Below are 17822 nucleotides of genomic sequence, written 5' to 3'. Positions count from 1 at the left end.
GTTAATTCCCCATTACTGTAAGTACTTTCCCTCAGTGGCACCTTTTGTAACTGATGTCTTTATTAAAATGGAAATGTTGGTCTGCGTCTCCCCTAAAGTCACAGCAGACCCATACCACAACGTGCCTGGCAGCTGGCTTCTTACTGGGCATGCCGGTGCGGGCAGTCCCCGAAATGCAGTGAACAGAAAACATTTATTTCTGACCTGCTGGTAAAACAAGGGGATGCGTGGGTGTACGCAGGCAAAACTGTTCTGCAAGAAGTCTTTTTCAAAGTTATGCCAAGGAGACTTGGGTAAGGGAGCTCATCTAATCCCAAGGGACTTTCTGGAAGACACGTGCCCTTGGCTGCTTGTGCAGGAGTCAGCAGTGATTTGCCAAGCTCTGTGATGCCGGAGTTCACCTTACTGAGTTTCTGTGACACAGTTACTTTCTTGAACTAAGGTTGGGTTGATGACAATGGTTGTTTAATGGCTGCAATTTGTTGTATTGTGCACTTAACATCACTTCATCTGCCCAGGTACTGTCTTGCTTGTCCTGCTTCAAGACAAAGTGCCCCCACGGTGTCACCTCCTAGTGTGTCTCAGCCAGCAGTGGGCTTGTGCTGTAAGAGCCCTCTGGGGCCGTGCCTCACAAAAGGGGGAGCCAGGCCCAGAGCTCGGGGTGCACACACAGCTCCTCCCTGGGGCAGCTTGGTCTCCATGCCCTGGCCGTGGTTTCACTGCACCCCAGCAGAGCAAGGTTTCCAGGGTCCCAGGCTGGCACCCCTCTTTTCTGTCTCATCGTGACTCTGTGGGCTGTTAGGAGCAGGCACAGGCAGCCACTGAGCTCTTATCAGTGTTCATGGGGTAACTGAGGGGTGCCAACAGGGTGGTGATGCAGAGCAGCATTTCAGACGTGCGAGCTTAGAACATCAAGGAGAAAATGTCCATTCATTATCAAAGTGGTGCTGGCGCAGATGTACCGAGAGAAAAATAAAGGGGGCAGAGATACAGCCCTATAACTGAACCAAACCATTACTGCAGGTGTTGTAAGGCCATCCAGACAGAATATGGGCGTGCAGGTGAGGACCTTGTGTGCCTCCCATCCAGGTCTCATTGCTGGTTCTGGGGGACCTGTGACCAGTCCCCGCCTAATCCCAGTGGGGCCTCAGATAACTGAATTGTTTTGATGTGACATGTGAAGGGTTTATTTAGCCCACTCCTCTGTGGCTGTGCATGTGGGAGTCTGCATCCTCGCCTTCCTCCCCGCTGAGGGAGAGGTATTTGAAGGAATTTCTCCTGTGAAGGCTCAAACTCAAGTTCAGTTCATTGCCATGCAAGTTGCAGTCCTTCACCTGTGCATGGTGTGGCTTTCCCTTCAAGTAAAGCTCTTGCATAAGATTTGTCAGCTCTGTTTTTGTGATGCCGTTAATTCCACTGTCTCTGTGCTTTGGAGTCGGAGCAAAGAGACCAAAAGCAAAGCCTAAAATGACGTTGTGCTATGAGAGGCAGTTGAGTGTCTGTGCAGTTAGAGCTCCCATAAACAAGAGCTAATCGGCACCCTCAGCTGCCGCCTCGTTCCTGCCTGGTGCGGGGCACTTCCAAGGCTGCGCTGCCTAATGCCCCCTCCGAGCGCAATTACTGCATAAACTGAACTGACTGTAGTGAGTAAATACGCTAACTTCACCTTCTCTTTCTAGAGTTATAACAGTGAAATTTTTAGTAGGTTTGAGACTATGTGCTGAGAAGATGCTCTTTCTCTTCTAACTGACTCTCCAGACGCTCTTCTGCTGTTCAGGAAGATGTATATGTTTCCCACTGGTAACAAGTTTATGCCTGGGTCTGAATAAACCTAAATATTAATGCTTGCTAGTGCTTGGATGTGTGTGTGAGCTTATTTCCTACCAGCTACAGACTGCCTGCTTGGTATTCAGGAGGAGTGCGCAGGGAGCCGTATTTCTGTGCACGTTAGCACAAAAGGTTGGAGCTTTGCAATCTGTGCAGCAAACTAGACACTAGAAAATTCCTTCCTGTGCAGATCAATTATTTAGCAGTGTCCATGAAATTTTTCTGATGTACTTATATGAAATCAAGTGCTTTTTTGTGTTTCTGCCTTGATAGCACTGAAGCCAGCAACTGAAATGGGATTAGTGCACTTGTGGAACTGGGCGATTTGCAGCCTTGCAAACTGTTTTCAGGCTCACAGAGCTTCATATATTCAAATATTATATATTTGTGGGCTTTTCCTTCCAAAAGGATGTGTGATGTATGGGTTCCTCCATGATGAATGCCTTACGGTTCAAATGCTCGTATTTTAATCTAAAACCCATCCTCCCTGTAAGAAGGGCATGCAGCTAAAACGGCACAGCGAGGCAGGAAGATGGGAACTGGGCAAGCTGCACCTCTGTTCCAGCTGCGTTGTAGGCCCTCCCCAGGCTGAGGCCCACCTCTTCTCGTAACTGAATAGTTGAAAACAAGCAAAAGTGGGAATGGAGGGTGGAAAAAAAGGTATGTTCTTAGCGTGGATTATCTCAAGCAAACTAAACCTCTGCAGCTGCTTAAATGGCTGAATTCCCATCACCGAAGAGCTTGACCTCCCCTAAGCTTACAGTGGCAGAATGACTGTGGTCTGCTGGAGCTGCAGAACTTCTGCCTCCCTTTGTTTGCCAAATAGCTTTCTTGCATGCTTGTGTTTTTTGCAAGCTGAGAAGTGTCCTTTGGTTTTCCAGGCCATCTGGAAGAGGGATACTGCCCAGTACTTGCTTGTTGAGGCAACTGTTAAGTGCTGTGGTGTTTTGCCATCTCTTTTCTGCTCTGGAAATGGCAGAAATGTGTGGTTGTATCTCTAGCGTTCATAACGATACTTGAAATTTTGTAAGCTCTAGCTGAAAGTTAGATCTTGTATCAAAACAAACTTCTTGTAGTACATGGCTTGGCAATGGTTAACAAATTAATTATAAGTAGCTACTCGGTGTGCATGTAAAATGCTGCAGGATAGAGAAGGCTCTACACGAGGATTTTTCAATGTACCAAAGGGTGTTTTGCATTTTAGATTAAATGAGCATCTACAGTACCTCCAGACATAGTTTGGCGTCATTGCTAGATTTGGGGGAAGGGGGTGTGGTTGAGCGGCCGTGAAACATCGGTGAAGCATTTAATGATTTGTCCAAGCTGGTATCTAGTTTAATAATGGTGATTAAATATTGTAAATTTTCTTCACAAGAGCATACCTTGCAATTAATAAGCTGCAGTCAAAACTGAGGGGAGAGAGGGAGGGCTGAGCGGTGTCTGCTATCATATTCCTCTCCCTTGGGGAGAATATGTTCCAGTCAGCAAACTGACGGGAGTGTATTTATGTAGAGGCAGAGGCTTATTAAAATCTCTACAGAATACTATGGACCACCCTGGAAATATGTGGTTACTTGATAAGGACGTCTTCCAACTTTTCCTTTAAAAGCTCTTGGATACCCAGTAATACGGCCCAAAACGCAGTGATCTTCTTGTGCTGGAAGTGAACAGAACTTAGGTGGATGTTGGAACTGGACCAGCACCATTCTGAATGAACTTGGGCCTTTCACCTTAGTTCCTTGCATGCTGTGTGTGATTGTTTTTCATGAAGAATTGGCATAGTACAGATGCTGTACGTAGATTGCCGTGCAATAACTGTATGTACATGTATACAGGAGGGCAGAAGAGCAAGCTGACTTGATGTCTGACTCACAGCGCCCATGATGGTGTTGGGGCTGCTGCAGTGCTCTGGCTGCTCCTCCTTCTGGGCAAAGACCTCTGGTGCTGAGGGGCAGTGCTCCAGGAGCTCCTCAGCTGTGTGTGATGGAGCCTGTACCAGTCCCACCTGATGCTGCTGGTAGCCCAAGGGATGAGCAACTCTCGCTCCAGAGTATTGGCACCTCTGCGATAAGCCTGTCCTGTGCTGGTGGATGTTTCTTTCAGTAAGAGCACAAGTGTATTACGCTCCCTGAGAAAAAACACCAGTGCTGGAGATGTGCGTGTGGAGGACTTTGAGGAAACGAATTCGTGCCCTCCCCCGTGAGTCTGCTGTAACCTTCGACTAGGAATGTGATGGGTGCATGGTGCTACTCGGGAGGAACGCGGGTTACTGGAGGGGTGTTGTGACTGCTGGAGCGTGTACAATCTGTAATGCACCTCCAAATATGAATATTTACAGGGCTGGGATGAGCTGTGTACAAATCATTCTTCTGCCTGTGCTGCCCTTTCCCCAATGTGACAGTCATAAATTTCCTTTGGTTTGCTTTTGCCCTTGAATTTCAGCTTAATTTCCGAGTTTAAATCTGCTCGCTGGGGTTCGCTCATGGCTTTTTTCCCCTTGTCTGTGCTGGGGAACTGCAAATACAAGTAGATGCGGGTAGCTTGTTGCTTTCCTTTGCTCTTCTGCTGTGCGACTGGTGGCAGTGAGTAGGAAGCTGGCTCCATCACCAGGGTCCAGTTTGCTTTTAAATACACAGAAGGGCAGAGGCTTGAAGGAGGTCATTTATCCCAGGCTACCATTTATCTTTAGCATCGCATCCTTTCTGTAGTTCCTGTCGCATGCACTTGCATTACTGCCTTTATTTCAAGCTCTTTGTTGGTCAGGAGCATTTTCCATCTGTGCTGTGCCCAGAACTTACCCAGTGGGGCCACTAGAGGAGCAGAACAACCGGAGCCGTGCTCGCAGAAGCCAAGCCATTTCCCCTCTCTTTTGGCGTCCTCCAAAAGTTCTCTCAGTTTCCATGCATTTAGAGAAACAGCATCAACTGCTTTTTTACTTTTTGTTGTCTGTTGTACTTTACAAACTTGATATTACTTCTTTAGAAAACACAACTTCAGAGAGATGTTGGCTTTATAGATTGACCGCTTTGTTCTTCATTTCTGTTGCCTTGCGAGGCATTAATTGCTGAGAATTTTGCTGCTTTGCCCGGGTTTTCAAATGCTTCAGGGATGATGTGATTTGCGACGATGCTGTACATAAAATACAGTTAGTTTTCCTCTGTTTTGTAATTCCTTCATGAATACAGTACTCTGATCTCCTATTAGCCATTTTTGTAGTGCTTTATTTTTCAGAATAATTATGCAAATAACCAATTAAACTAAGCCTTCTTTCAAGCTGGGGGGGAAATGGAAATACAAATTACAGATGATAAAAAAAACTAAATGTAAGTAATGTGTAGATGATGCAGTGAAGATGAGATCCTAGTGAAGAGTCAATGAGTGTTTAAGGGTATTTCCTCTTGCAGCACATCGCTAAGTGAAAAATTCGGGTTATTTAGAAAGGCATATGTAAGTGTTCATTGCTTGAGGCTATTTAAAAATAAGTGCAGAACGTTATGAGAAGCGATGAGAAAACATGGTTTAATAGATAAAGGAGCAGCGTTCTACAAGTGGGGAGTGTTCAGTGCTTAGGCTTGGAATGTGTGTGCTGTAACTAGGGCAGAAGCTGTGACGTGATCTTTACTGGGCAGTGTTTCACCTTATTCGTACGTGAAAACAAGAAGATGGTTTAATATTGCCCTGGAGCATCATTGGAGAAATGTACCACATAGACTGCTTGTTCAGTTCACTACTTGAAAATAAGGGGAAAAAGGTAAATAAGGGGTTGAGAAGCAGATACCTGAGTTGGAGTTGCTGGTCAGTGCTAGCTTGGCACTGGTGTCCCCAGGAGAGCTGTACCTTGTGGCACTGGGGGTAGTTGGGTGGATTTTCCAAGGGACACTAACTGCTCGTACAGCCAGGCTTCCTGGCTTTTTTCTTAGTTCTCCAAGCCTGCAGCCGTTCCAACAAAGCTCTCAGAATTCCGAACTTGAATTTCTCTGCTGGCTGTTCATGATTATTGGGGTTCTGTTTCCCTAAAGACAGGTACGAAATGCTGATGATCTTTAAGGTGCCAAATCCACCCCTCCTGGCACTGTGTGCCTCTGTGGGCTGCACCACATTTCAAGTCTGAGTAGCCAGGACATGGGTGAAACACTCCAAAAGTGCTTTCCCAGCTCCTGATGTTTCTAATGCTACTCTGCAGTCAGACATCTGTACATACCAACCTTTAGGGCTACCGTCCCAACCAGAACCTTCCTTGCTTGCCGCCTGGATGCTTCCTCTCTGAAAACGGCCCTTCTGCGTGTTTTGCAGTCCGAACCTTGGCGGGGGGAAGGTAGGCCGGGTAACTGAGCTCCCTGCATCTTAGTGGAAAATGCTGTGGTGAGGTAGGGAAGGAGAGCCCGTGCTGTTGGCTGGCAGTCCAGCCCTTCTTAGGATAATGAAGAGGTTTTGGCAGCAATGTCAGCAGCAAAATGGCTTGGCCCAGGTTCAGGAGCCTTCTCTAAAGAATACTCTCAAACGTATTAGCCTTAAATGCTGCCTTTCAAAGAGCAGCCTGTATGTTTCATGGGTAGGAGCTGGACAAGAGGAAGGCTTTGTGGCTTGCAGGTGACCACATGCACGCACTGTTGGAAGATACCTGGCTTCACAGCAGAGGGGCTAGCGGCTGTACATGGCAGCTTCAGAGGCTTAGATCGGGTGCTAGGAGATAACTCCTGCCTAGGAGAGCGATGTGATGCTGGGGTCACCATCCCTGCAGAGCATGAGGCCTTGCCCCGCCTGCTGAGTGGGGAGCTTGCAGCAAGGCAGCTCCTGCTGCAGGCAGTAGCTGGCCTAGAGGGGACCCACTGGTCCTTCCAGAGATGGTCCTGGGGCATCAAGGGCGTCTCCAGGCATCTTGTAGCTGAACAGAGTTGTAGTAGAAACCCCAGTAACTGTCTGCCTCTTCTCTCGCTGTAACTGATGCCAAGAGAAGATCCTCCAGGGAGATGACTGAGAGAGCAAAGCATATGTAGTGCTGCATCCTTTCACTGTGTTTTTCCCTCAGGGATTTTTCCTTCTTCCTTAGGATGTAGTAAGCAAAAGACCTGGTTGGAAGGAATGTCTTAGCAGTTATCAGCAAGCTGGCATGCATTGGAAAAGAAAGGTACTCGCTGTTGCAGAAACTGTAAGCAGGAGCAGCTGTATCACATAACTTGGTATAGTTCATGCTAAGAAATTCTTATTTTGTGGGGTTCTTCCTGCATCAGTTTTCTTGTGGTAAAAAATCCTGATCTTCTGAGCCCTTGGGGGAAAAAAAGACTAGACTAGCTGTTCTTTGTTATTCTCAAGCACTTAAGTCAATGGGAATCTGGAAAAATGCAGCCCATTAGAAAAAAGTCTGAGAACAAAGGTTCTGTGTTATTAATCATCACTTTTAATAAAACTGAGATAGAAGTTGTGGCAGTCTGATGGGAAATAAATATGATGGGGGAAAATCCACCTGTGATGAGAAAATCACTGCAGCCAGACTTGACAGCGGAGGCTTTCAGCTTTATGCCTTGGGACTGCTTGGAGACCCTGCAGAGCAATTGCCAGTGTCACAAAGGAGGGGTCACATCTCCTCTTGCTTGTGCAGAAGTCCAGTAAGCCAAAGCTGCCGCTGCAGGGCACGTACGGCTTGTGGCAGGCTCAGCCTTTGAGTCTCTTGGCTCCCAGCAGTGACGTGGACCTGCTGCTGGGGAGAGTGGGGAGAGTGCTCACCTCCGAGTGTGGGCTCTGGGGAAAGCACCCAGCTGGGATGGGGCCAGGCATGGGTCAGCCAGGTGGGAAATCAACCCCTGGTTGAGCTGACATCAGGTTTTTCATTTTTGTGCCCAGTTTCAGATTGCGTAAAGCCCCCTCCTTCCTAGATCGGATCTGCATGTCACATCACCTTAGTGTTCCTTATTTCAGGCCTGAAATACCCTCTTGTGCTATGCCTCCTTTTAACTTTCCACTTCCTCTCCCCTACCCTCCTTTCCCTCCCAGCAGGTGTCCTCAACTTTCGTTGCCAGTCAGAAAAGTAGGACAGCAGCACGGAAGCCTTTCCCTGGCTTCCTCACGGTGCAGCAGGCATCGCTGCTCAGTCGCTGGTGCTTCATCCACCCTGAGCCAACAGCCCTGCAGAGGGCAGGTCCGGAGCTGGAGAGTTTGTGGGGCAGCTGCTGAGAGCAGCCGGTGCCCCCCGCGAGGCTGCTGGTGAGCTGCCACCTTGAGAGGCACCGGGCTTTGGGTTTGCTGCCATGTGGGTTTATGTATAAAGATCTAGAGAAACGATAGAGTAGTAAATAAAAGGAGAAAAGCACAGCCTCTGTACATTCCTGCCTGTGGATCTGATGATGGAATCACCAAAGGTGGCTGTTACCCTTACATGAATTGTTCTACACCCAATTTCAGATGGTGCATATGTAAACTGCAGTTCAAGTTAGTCCTCTGAGGTTACACAGTTTCTATATTCATTGCTGGTCAACTCACCATTCACAGCTCGATGGGAGGCTACGTGTGCATCATTAGCACCCGCCGGCTCCTGCTGTAGTGGGGTAGGTATGGGGTGAAGCCGAGTGCTCCATTCAGCGCTGTGCAGAACCTTTAAGGCCGGATATTCTTGTCTGTGCTTCCCGCTGTGGCCTAGAAAAAGTCAACAATGAGGTATTTGATCTCTGGGGCCTTTCTCTGAAATGTATTCCTGTGCTTTCTGAAGCTGTTGAGGCCAATTGGGATAATAAGCTGGGAATCCCAAGGTCGATCCCTCTTACGGGAAGAAGTGTGGGGTCCTCCTGCTTCTCTGCATGAACTCTGTGGGTCCTCAGACCTGCTGGCTTCATTGCATGGCCAGCAAGCAGGGAAGCATGAAGGAACCACTCTTTGCTCTGTGCATGTGCCTCAGAAGAGGTGAACCAAGGGGAAACATTCTGATGGGATTATAGCTGCCTTTGTTAGGGCAGGAAAACGTGTACTATGGCAGGCAAGGGTTTGTCTGCCGGTTGCTTCCTTGAGCTGACACAGCAAGAAGATGGCAGGCTGAGGCACGGAGCTCCTTGCTCCCAGCTCCCTGTGCAGCACTCAAACCAAACCAAAGTGAGACATCACAGACCTGTCATTACGCAGAATGCATCTCCAGTGACAAAAATAAGAACTGGTAATTAGCCAGCACTTCCAAAAACACTCTGGGCTGCTGAATAACTGCTGGAAAACACAAACGTGATATGAAGCCTAAGTAATTTGTGGGCAGGGGAGTAAAGGTGAGATTGTGGTAGTGCAAATGGGTCGGGACCTGAGCCTGTTGTCAGTGAACAGCTGTTAGTCTGGCTGGAGATGGCTCATGGTGTAGGTTGGGACCCTAAACCATTAGTTACTTGGGTGCTAAACTCATTAACTTCACTCAGGACATATTTTTATTCAATCATAGTCTGTAGTTGTCTCTCCATGTAATTTGCAGAAGGTACAAATTCCTTAGGGATAGTCAGAGCCAGAGAAATATGAGAAAACCCAAATCACATGGGGCAAAATGGGGGGAGATGAATAGCTGTTGACCAAGGCAGGCTGATAAAATACTGAAATTTAAACAATATCATTTGCTCAGGTCTAGGTGACTTAAAATCACTCAGACACCTGGTTCTCACTTTGGTTTGCCTGGTTGAAAATGGAAACAGCAATAAACCCCCAACTTTATGCACACACAAATTATATTGGATAAGTATGCATGGAATAGTAATTTAATATTTTTGATGTTACAGCTACCTGCAGTACCCTGAATGATCTCATTATGCCATTTCTAAAATACAACAGAAGGGGAAGAGCCTCAGAGCTCTGCAGTGAAAATAGATTTATGGGCAGTGGCCATGTGGGAAGAGTGTTCAGGACTGCCAGGTATGGGAAGAAGATCCATAAACAAAGGTGTTCTGGAGATACTTGAAATAATGAACTGCACAGGAAGAATCAATCAGATGTTCCTGTTTATTCTTTATCATAACACGAGAACAAAGGAATAGTCGATCAAAATGACAAATTTAATATTTTGTTTTATACCAGGATAATCACAGAATAACATTGGAGACTTTTTACAGGTGTGGGTAATGAGAACCTGTTGTGCTGTATTTGTTTTAAAATGAAGCAAGGAGATGAATCCTCCTTGAAAGTACAAATGTGGTCCAAACAGCTTGGCTGCTGGGAGAAGCTTCTGCGACGGGAAGGTGATTCTCCATTTTGCTGTGATTGTTGTACCTTCACATGATGTATTTTTCCCCAGCAGATTTAAAGAGCCTTTTATAGATCACATAAGTCATTGATATGATTCACCATTGCAATTCTTTTATTACCTCAAAATCCTTTTCATTATATGTTATTTTGATTGATCTTGATGAAGTTCTTACTCATGTTCCCAGAGGGCACAGGCAGTGCATACCCAGCGCAAACCTTCCAGTTAATTGAGCCATCCAACCCCTTTTGCTGTGTGCAAGAGATACTTAGGCTAGGCATTAGCGAGACCATCTATCTCTATTATCAAGACATCTGGTATTTTAAACAGACCTGCTTAATTCCTCATTTTTTTAGCATTTTGCAAAAATAAAGCTATTACTGCTTCACTAGGAAGCTTAACCTCATCCATAAATATCTAAAAAAAAAAAAAAAAAAAAAAAGCTCTTTTTCTTCTAGTTGTTGCTCTGCAAAGTTTGCTTTTGTTGGCTATAGTAGAAAACTGGGCACTCAAGTTTGTGCTGCTAGTTTTGTGTGATTCTAGCTGGAAATATTTAGTCCCTGGAGTTACCCTCTGTGAGAATAACAGCATGTATTATACAGCAGATATACCACTGCTTGGGAAAAATCACTCCAAAGGCTGCTGCAGCTCTGCAGGATGTTTTCTAGCCTGTAGAATATTTACTCCAAAGAACTCCCAACTTTGAATCCAGCTATTTATTTGGCATTGACTCAGTTTGGGTTTTTCTTTGATCCAGGCATGATTCAAATAAAACACCTCATAAGCTCTTAGTTAATATTTCTGCTTCTTGTCCAGAGTTGGTGGTGCTCTGTTTTGATACTGAGGATCCACTCTTGGGCTTAAAGCACAGAAGCAATTTCTTGCATGAGCTCAGTGCTGTGGCAGAGAACAGGTGGTGCAGTACCTGATGGGCCAAGCGGGGAGCTGAGCTTTTGTTGAAAGGTGCTCATAATTAAATTATTTCTTAAAAGGGAAGCACAGCTCTGGGTCCGCAGGTTTTGCCACTGGATTATGCACCTGTAGCCAACTCCCTAATCAGTTGTGTTTATTTAAATGACTAAATAGCAGCAGAAAGCTGGTTTGGTTTAACTAAACACCATGGTGATAGGGCAGTGTAGGGCTTAAAGCTGGAGGGATGGAGGAACCTTGTCTGGTGTCTGCCAGCCAACCAGCAGCCCTTCTGCAGAAGGGAAGCACAACCTGGGGCTTCTGTGCCCCTGCACCGGGGAGTCCCAATGCCTGGGGTGGTAACAGCCCCGTGCCAGCAGGGAGGGGAGCTCTGGTTAGGTAGCTGCCGGTGGCAGGGAACCTGCATCACCCTTGCAAATGCATTCTGCTGCTGTTTGAGCTGTTCATCGGTCACCTGCACATGGAAACAAAGCTCCAACTCAATTCAAGTGTTCCTGATGACTCAAGCATGTGGGAGCACTCCATACCTCCTCCACCCTGGCTTCCACAGAACGCCTGTGTGATCAGAGGGCATCCCTTGCTTAGCATGATGGACTCCCTTGGTTAGCATGATGGACGAAATCCCATTGAGGTCCTGCCCCTGGGCATGGCTGCACAGTGGCAGCAGGCCCGGCTCCTCCAAGCCCTAGGGCTGCTGCTCCCCTCAGGGCTGGCAGCATGGGGCGGGGAAGGGCCTTGCCTCTCGGTGCTCCCCTGCACATCCTAGCATCCTGCACTACCGGCGTGGTTGAAAAATCTGATTTTAATTATGTTGCAGCCTTGCGGCTGTGTGCCTTGCTGCCTCAGTGTCCTGGGGTAATGTCGTGGAGGACGAGGATTAGGAAAGGGAAGGATCCTTCCTTTCCTCCCCTACAACCTGCTGTAGTCCCCTATGCAGTACAGAAGAGGCATTGACAAAAAGCATCCGAATTGGTAGGATTACTGAGAAAATCCCCAAAGCAAAAGATGACTGGTATCACAGATATGTTTAAAAAAAAAAAAAGTATCCAATGAAAACCATGCGAGATGCTGCTGAGGTTAGGAGCCCTGCATTAAGTTGTTCAGGGGCAGAGTAAACTCTTGAGAGAATTACCCTAAAGTGAAAGAAAATAAAACCCGAGATTACTGCTAAATGCTGAAATTGCTTGGATGTTTTTTTAATTAAAAAAAAAAAAAAAAAGGCAAGCGGGGGGGAGAGAGGAGAAGAGAAGCAGAACTAGGGGGAGAGCCTGAGAAAGAGAGGGAGTGCGAGGGAAGGGGCTGCACACTCAGCTGAGCAGCGGGGAGGAAAGCCTCCACCGGAGGAGTTTGCAGCTTTCCATGCCTGCCAGCCGGGTGCCGGCAGCCAGCAGGTGCTGCCTGGTGCCTCGGAGGATGTGGACTAAAGGCGAGTCGGAGGGACTGCAGACTCTAGGCATTGTGGTGGTGGTGTGCTCCTCTCTGAAACTTTTGCACTACCTCGGGCTAATTGACTTGTCGGATGGTAAGAGAACTTGCAAGTTTTCCGGCTCCTGTTTACTTGTCTTTAAATCTGTTTCAGGGAAGTAAGCGGCAGGCAGGCAGCAGGAAGGGGAGCACTGGTTTCTCGATGTTGTCTTCATCATTATTAAGTCTTTATTAAGATTCAAACAGGCAGCAAGGAGGGAATAAGGCTTGATGTTTTATTGAGGACCTTTGTTTGCTTTCAGTATATTACCATAGCCAGCGAGGATCTGAAGCTGTGATATATTTTTTTTGCCTTATTACTTTATCTAATTCTCTTGATTAAATGTTTTGTATTTATTAAACCTTTTTTCTCTCTTGAAAATAAATTTAATGCCAGCATGGAAAAAGGAAAGTCTCTCTTGGGGTAATAGAAGCTGATAATTAGGCGCATGATTTCATATGGATATCAAGACAAAGTAAACAAACAAGAAAATCTGTTGCGACCTTTGTAAATTTAAGACAAGATGGAAATAAAGATTTTGAATGTCAGGATAGCAAGGAAAACTTTTCTGTGTTTGGTGCTGCAAACACTTCAGTAAAGTAACCAGAAACAAAATAACCTGGAGGGAAATGTTTCTGTTTTCAAGTATTGAGTTGAAAGATTTGGTCTCTTCACCTTAGCAATGTGAAACTTTTCCTTAAGGGCTTTTCCCAGGTGAGGAAAGCATTTGTGTTTCAACAGTAAAGCAAACTGTGGTGATCATATTATCTAATCGTAAGGGGATGTATGCATCTATGTCAATTTCAAACGAAAAGACTTCTTAATGAACCAGATGAGATTTTAAAAAATAAAATAAAAAATGGACACACACATGCACCCCAAGTCATTGAGTGTATTCTTGCTTAGATCACTGATAGTGCCAAGTTTGTCCACAAAGCACAAGCAATGATAAAATACTAGCATAAACTCCCATGTGAGTTTGTTTGGCCATCTATAAAATATGGGTTAGCTAAGGCTGACATCAGATCGAATAAAAGTAGAGGACATATATATATTGAGCATGTTTTGCTGGATAATGGTAAAAGCAAGGAACGCATGTGGAATTTCTATCTTGCCTCTGTAAAACCAGTACTGTCACGTAATCCTAGCAGTCCTCCTGCAGGATTAAGGAAAATAGGAAAAGTGGCCTCAATTGGAGTTATTTTATTTAGACTAAGAGGAGATGTAAATTGTCATGTATTTGTTGTTACACATGTGTTGGTATTCCACGGGGCGTTTAGTTTACTCCTAGAGTGACACTGGAGTTAATTACAAATAAATTAAAATATCTGACAGTGACAGCTATTTTCAAATAATAGCAGCAGAACAGCTCAGCTTAAAAATGAGCTGTCAAGTCAAACACTGAAGCAATTGCATTGCTACCTGTTTAACAGCATGAACACTTTTATCCCTTCTTTCTAGATCTAATTACTGTAATTCCAATGTCTGCTCTTTTCAGAGCAATTTTTTTCCCAGAAGGTTCTGCACAGTTTCTCCAGCAAAGTCAAATGCATGACAGGTGAGAAAGTTGTCTGCTCACAGATGAAATGAGCAAAAGTGAGCAAACAGTCCTAAAATATATTCACTGAACAGCTCTGGATGTGCATATTTGCAGTCATCAGTCAATAATCACTCAACCCATTCAAGTGTAGAACGGTATATAGTATTTTCTTTCAACTCCGTTTGAGGCAGTACCATAATAATTTCTAATACCCATAATACCTGAATTCTGATGGATTATCTGACAGATAGAAGCATTACTCTATAAAACTTGCCAGCTCTGACTTTTTTTTTTTTTTTGCTGTAGTTCTTCTTGTTTGAGAAATATCTTGGAGATTCAGATATATTTATTTGGCATTTGTTAAATTATATGATTTTGTTTTTTTCCCCTTCTGACTGTACTTGTACCGAGTATTAATTACATCTGTAAGTAGTAAGGTTAATGTAATGTAAGTGCTTGCTAATGCAGTGTGATGCAAATTTCAATCATCTGAAAATCTCTAAAGGTGATATTAAATTCTCTTCTTTGGTGTGCTGTGATTGGGAAGGTACAGTGGGTGTTTATATTATGCCATAAATATTTCTTATGTCTTTATATTCACTAGAAGCAATCACTGCTTTGATTTATAGAGATCCAGAAATTCCAGGGGCTTTCTTATGCCTGTGTGCAATAGCACTGAAGGGAGCCGTTGGAATTGGCTATATTCCTCTTGCTTTTCAGAACCAGTATTATTCTATCTCCTGTAGCCAGAACAGACCTCTGCAAGCATTGTTCCTTTGTATGGCGAGGAGGGGGAAAGCTGAGTGCTGATTCTTCATTCATATAACATAAGAAGCAAGACTTAAGGAGAAGAAAATAGTGTAGATAGTAATTCAGGGAATGTGGAATTTTAGAAGTGGCTGCAGCTGAATGCACGTTTGTTCAGCTCTTTCTCTGATAGTTATGTTCCAGATGTAAGGTTTGGTTCTTGCTAATAGTTCAGGTGATCGACAAACTGGCTGAAACCAGAGGCATTAGTGGCAGTTTTAATTCCAGAGGACAACCTAGACCTGTGTGCAGCATTTTTTTTAAAATATTAATCCAAGTGAACAGGATCGTTCTTTCTTATTTATTCCCCTTCAATTCCTTTGTCCCACCTGAAATGCAGGTGGAGTGAATCTATTTGAAATTATCCCATAAAACTCATCCAAACAGAAGAGCCCCAATAAGATCAGACCGTGGCTTTTTGTAAATGTTAATGTTTTCCAGAACTCTTCATTAATGTGTTTCCTATTTGCTTACAACCAAACATTGAAGGCTGGAATATAGATACAGTTCTAAAACCAAATTTGCTTGACTAAACAGAAGTTGCACAAAGCATGGGGTGTTTTTTTTAGTGATCCAAATAGGTAGAGAAGCACGAAAGATAAATTGTTTTATGCTTATCTGACACTGTTTTATCTTTTGTGGGCTTTGTTTCTTGGCTGTGTTCTTGCTGCTATCCTGTGCTGGGATAAGGAGCTGCTGAAGTCTCATGAGGTCAGGTCCCAGCTCCTGATGAGTACACACAGTCACATCCAAAATGGTGGGCCACAAGTCCAAGATGTATGTTCTAAAGTGCAGCGAGACATCCGCCAACAATTAAAGGTATTACATGCCACCTAGCATGTAACACATCCAGCAACATTTTGTATTGAGTCATGCTTGGAGACCAATAATCCTCTCTGTAAAGCAAGAGTAAATTCTGGCTGTACGGTTGTTTTATGGGTTTGGCTTTAACCCAGCTTCTTTGCTGACCATACACCCATCCTCGATGCACTTGAAGCATTAATAAATCATATTGCTTCAAAAATCATATTTCTTCAAATTAAAAGGATTCAGAGCAAATATGTGCAGTGCTTTTGGACTAGTTCAATATTGATTCAGTGACACACACAGTGAGGTGCAAAATCCTGCAAATAAGCGGAGTAAAAGATACAGACATATCCCAGCTATGTCTGGGAATAGCCCAAGACAAATCATAGCTGATTCTTGAGGTGCTGTGTGGTTTAACTGTATAGAAAGGTTAAAGCCTCTGAAGAGCAGATCAGTTGGGCATGTGGAGCACACCAGGGTTCCTGCTCCAGCTCCTTGGGCCCAGCCCTACAGAGACAGTCATTGCCCAGCTGCTACAGGTGCTAGCCAGTCTGCAGTGAGACGGAGCATGTGAAGTAGCAATATTCTTTTGTAAGAGCTCTTGTGAGAGCATGTTCTTTCCTACAGCTTCAGGTGGGAACTTCAGATATGCTTTGAAGAGAGGGAAATAAGGAAGTGATTTGAGCAGGTTGAAAGCTGGAGTCCTTTCAACTCCAAGGCACCCCAGGAAGGTAATGAGCTATGGGGGAAAAGGGGCCAAACCCATCGCCTTCAGCATGTTACAGCCTCCACACCATACAATGTTATGTTGCAGCCGAATCAGTGTATTTCTGTACGTCATGCTCAGTGATTCCTTTCCAGCTGTCCTGACCCATGCTGGTGTGCAGGGCCTGGTGCTGGGGGACGCTTCTGAAACACCAAATATGTGTCAGTGCTGGCAGAGCTCGAGCAGCACACACTTCAAGCAGAAGTCTGGTACCTTTTGCCATTAAGCCAATTCCTCCATTTCATGCAATTATTTTTACTTCAGAGGGAAATTATTTGCAAACTATTCAAAGGGCTGAAATGAGAGAGGTTATAAAAATGCCACTTGTTGTTAAGGTGCATCTCTTCTGATGTGCAGGGTAGCAGGCACCTGAGCTTCTGCACAGCATCCTGCAGCCCTGCTGCAGGATCCTGTTCCTGCTGGCCTCCTGGATGCAGCTTCTGCCCTGTCCCTGCCCACCAATGTTAATTGCCAGGTTTCCCTAAATAGGGCACCTGATGACAGTGCTGGCTGGGTCATGCTTCTTACAAATTCTGTATCTGATGTTTTTCTGTACTGTGTCCTACTATAGTACTTTCTTATTCTTTTTTTTTTTTTTTTTTTTTCCAGTCATGGAAGTTACAACACAAATTCAAAACTTTTACCTTTGAATACAAGAGACCAAAAACTCAATGAAAATGAAGTTCCTGAGAAGTGACCTGCATTACTTCATGTACCTGCCTTCCTGGCAGGGTCCTGCAATATGTTTTTATAGGCAAAACAGAAACCTATAACACTTTTAAATGTAACGTTGCTTATATTTTAAGGAAAAAATGATTAGCCTCGAGGATTGCTTGGTCACACTTCTGAATGCCCTAGTTAGTTGTATAATAAAACTTAATGCATTGTGATGTACCACTGAAGTGAGACTCTTCTCCTGCCTGCTCAGGTGGGGCTGGCCCTTAACTGAAATTCTGTATTTTTAAGGACTGCTGTTGGCCTAGTGAAGCGGCAATTTTGTGAACAGCTCTCTACTGACTCTGATAGAAAGCACGTGTAGTTTGATCTGGGATAGTGATGTTGGTTTTGTTATTACTTGGCAAAATTTCATCTGCCTCTTACATATGTGGTCATCCATGTGCCAGGTGCTACGTCCTTCAGTGGCATACGTGAAGTCATGTAAGTAGTCACGTTACAGGACTCTGTAGCTCTGTCATGAGACATCTGTTGACAAGGCCACCCTGGGTTGTTTCTCACCTGTATGAAGAGTGTTGAGGGTACAGCAGATCCCTTCTTGGTCCTATCCACTTCCATGTCTTGCAGCAGTATGAATTTGAATGTTTTTACATAAGCCCCACATGAGCTCTGGTAGTGTACATAAGCAGGCCCTTGTCTTCATGACTCATTTTTTTTCCATGTTCGTGGCAATGTAGGGAAGTGAATTAGTCTGGTAGATCAGAATTTTGGGCTACAGATCTTACTGCAAATATTAAATTGCAGT

At 44.8% G+C, this 17822-nt stretch overlaps 1 protein-coding gene across 13 annotated transcripts in view; it reads left to right on the top strand.

The window, feature by feature from the left end:
* KCNIP1 (potassium voltage-gated channel interacting protein 1) overlaps window positions 1-17822 on the top strand; it is a 370449-nt gene that overhangs the window by 307520 nt on the left and 45107 nt on the right. Inside the window, exon 1 of one of the 13 annotated variants that reach the window (XM_005024940.6) lies at window positions 12254-12479. The exons of the other annotated variants lie outside the window; for them this stretch is intronic. Coding sequence (XP_005024997.3) covers window positions 12317-12479 — 163 coding nt within the window. The 5' untranslated portion in view covers window positions 12254-12316. Of the gene's footprint in view, window positions 1-12253; window positions 12480-17822 lie in introns of those variants that run through there. 13 annotated transcript variants of the gene reach the window in all.

Source organism: Anas platyrhynchos, chromosome 14, assembly GCF_047663525.1.
Source record: "Anas platyrhynchos isolate ZD024472 breed Pekin duck chromosome 14, IASCAAS_PekinDuck_T2T, whole genome shotgun sequence".
In the NCBI taxonomy this organism is placed as follows: domain Eukaryota; kingdom Metazoa; phylum Chordata; class Aves; order Anseriformes; family Anatidae; genus Anas; species Anas platyrhynchos.
Note: the sequence above shows the minus strand (reverse complement) of the source record. Positions and strands in the feature narration are given on the sequence as shown.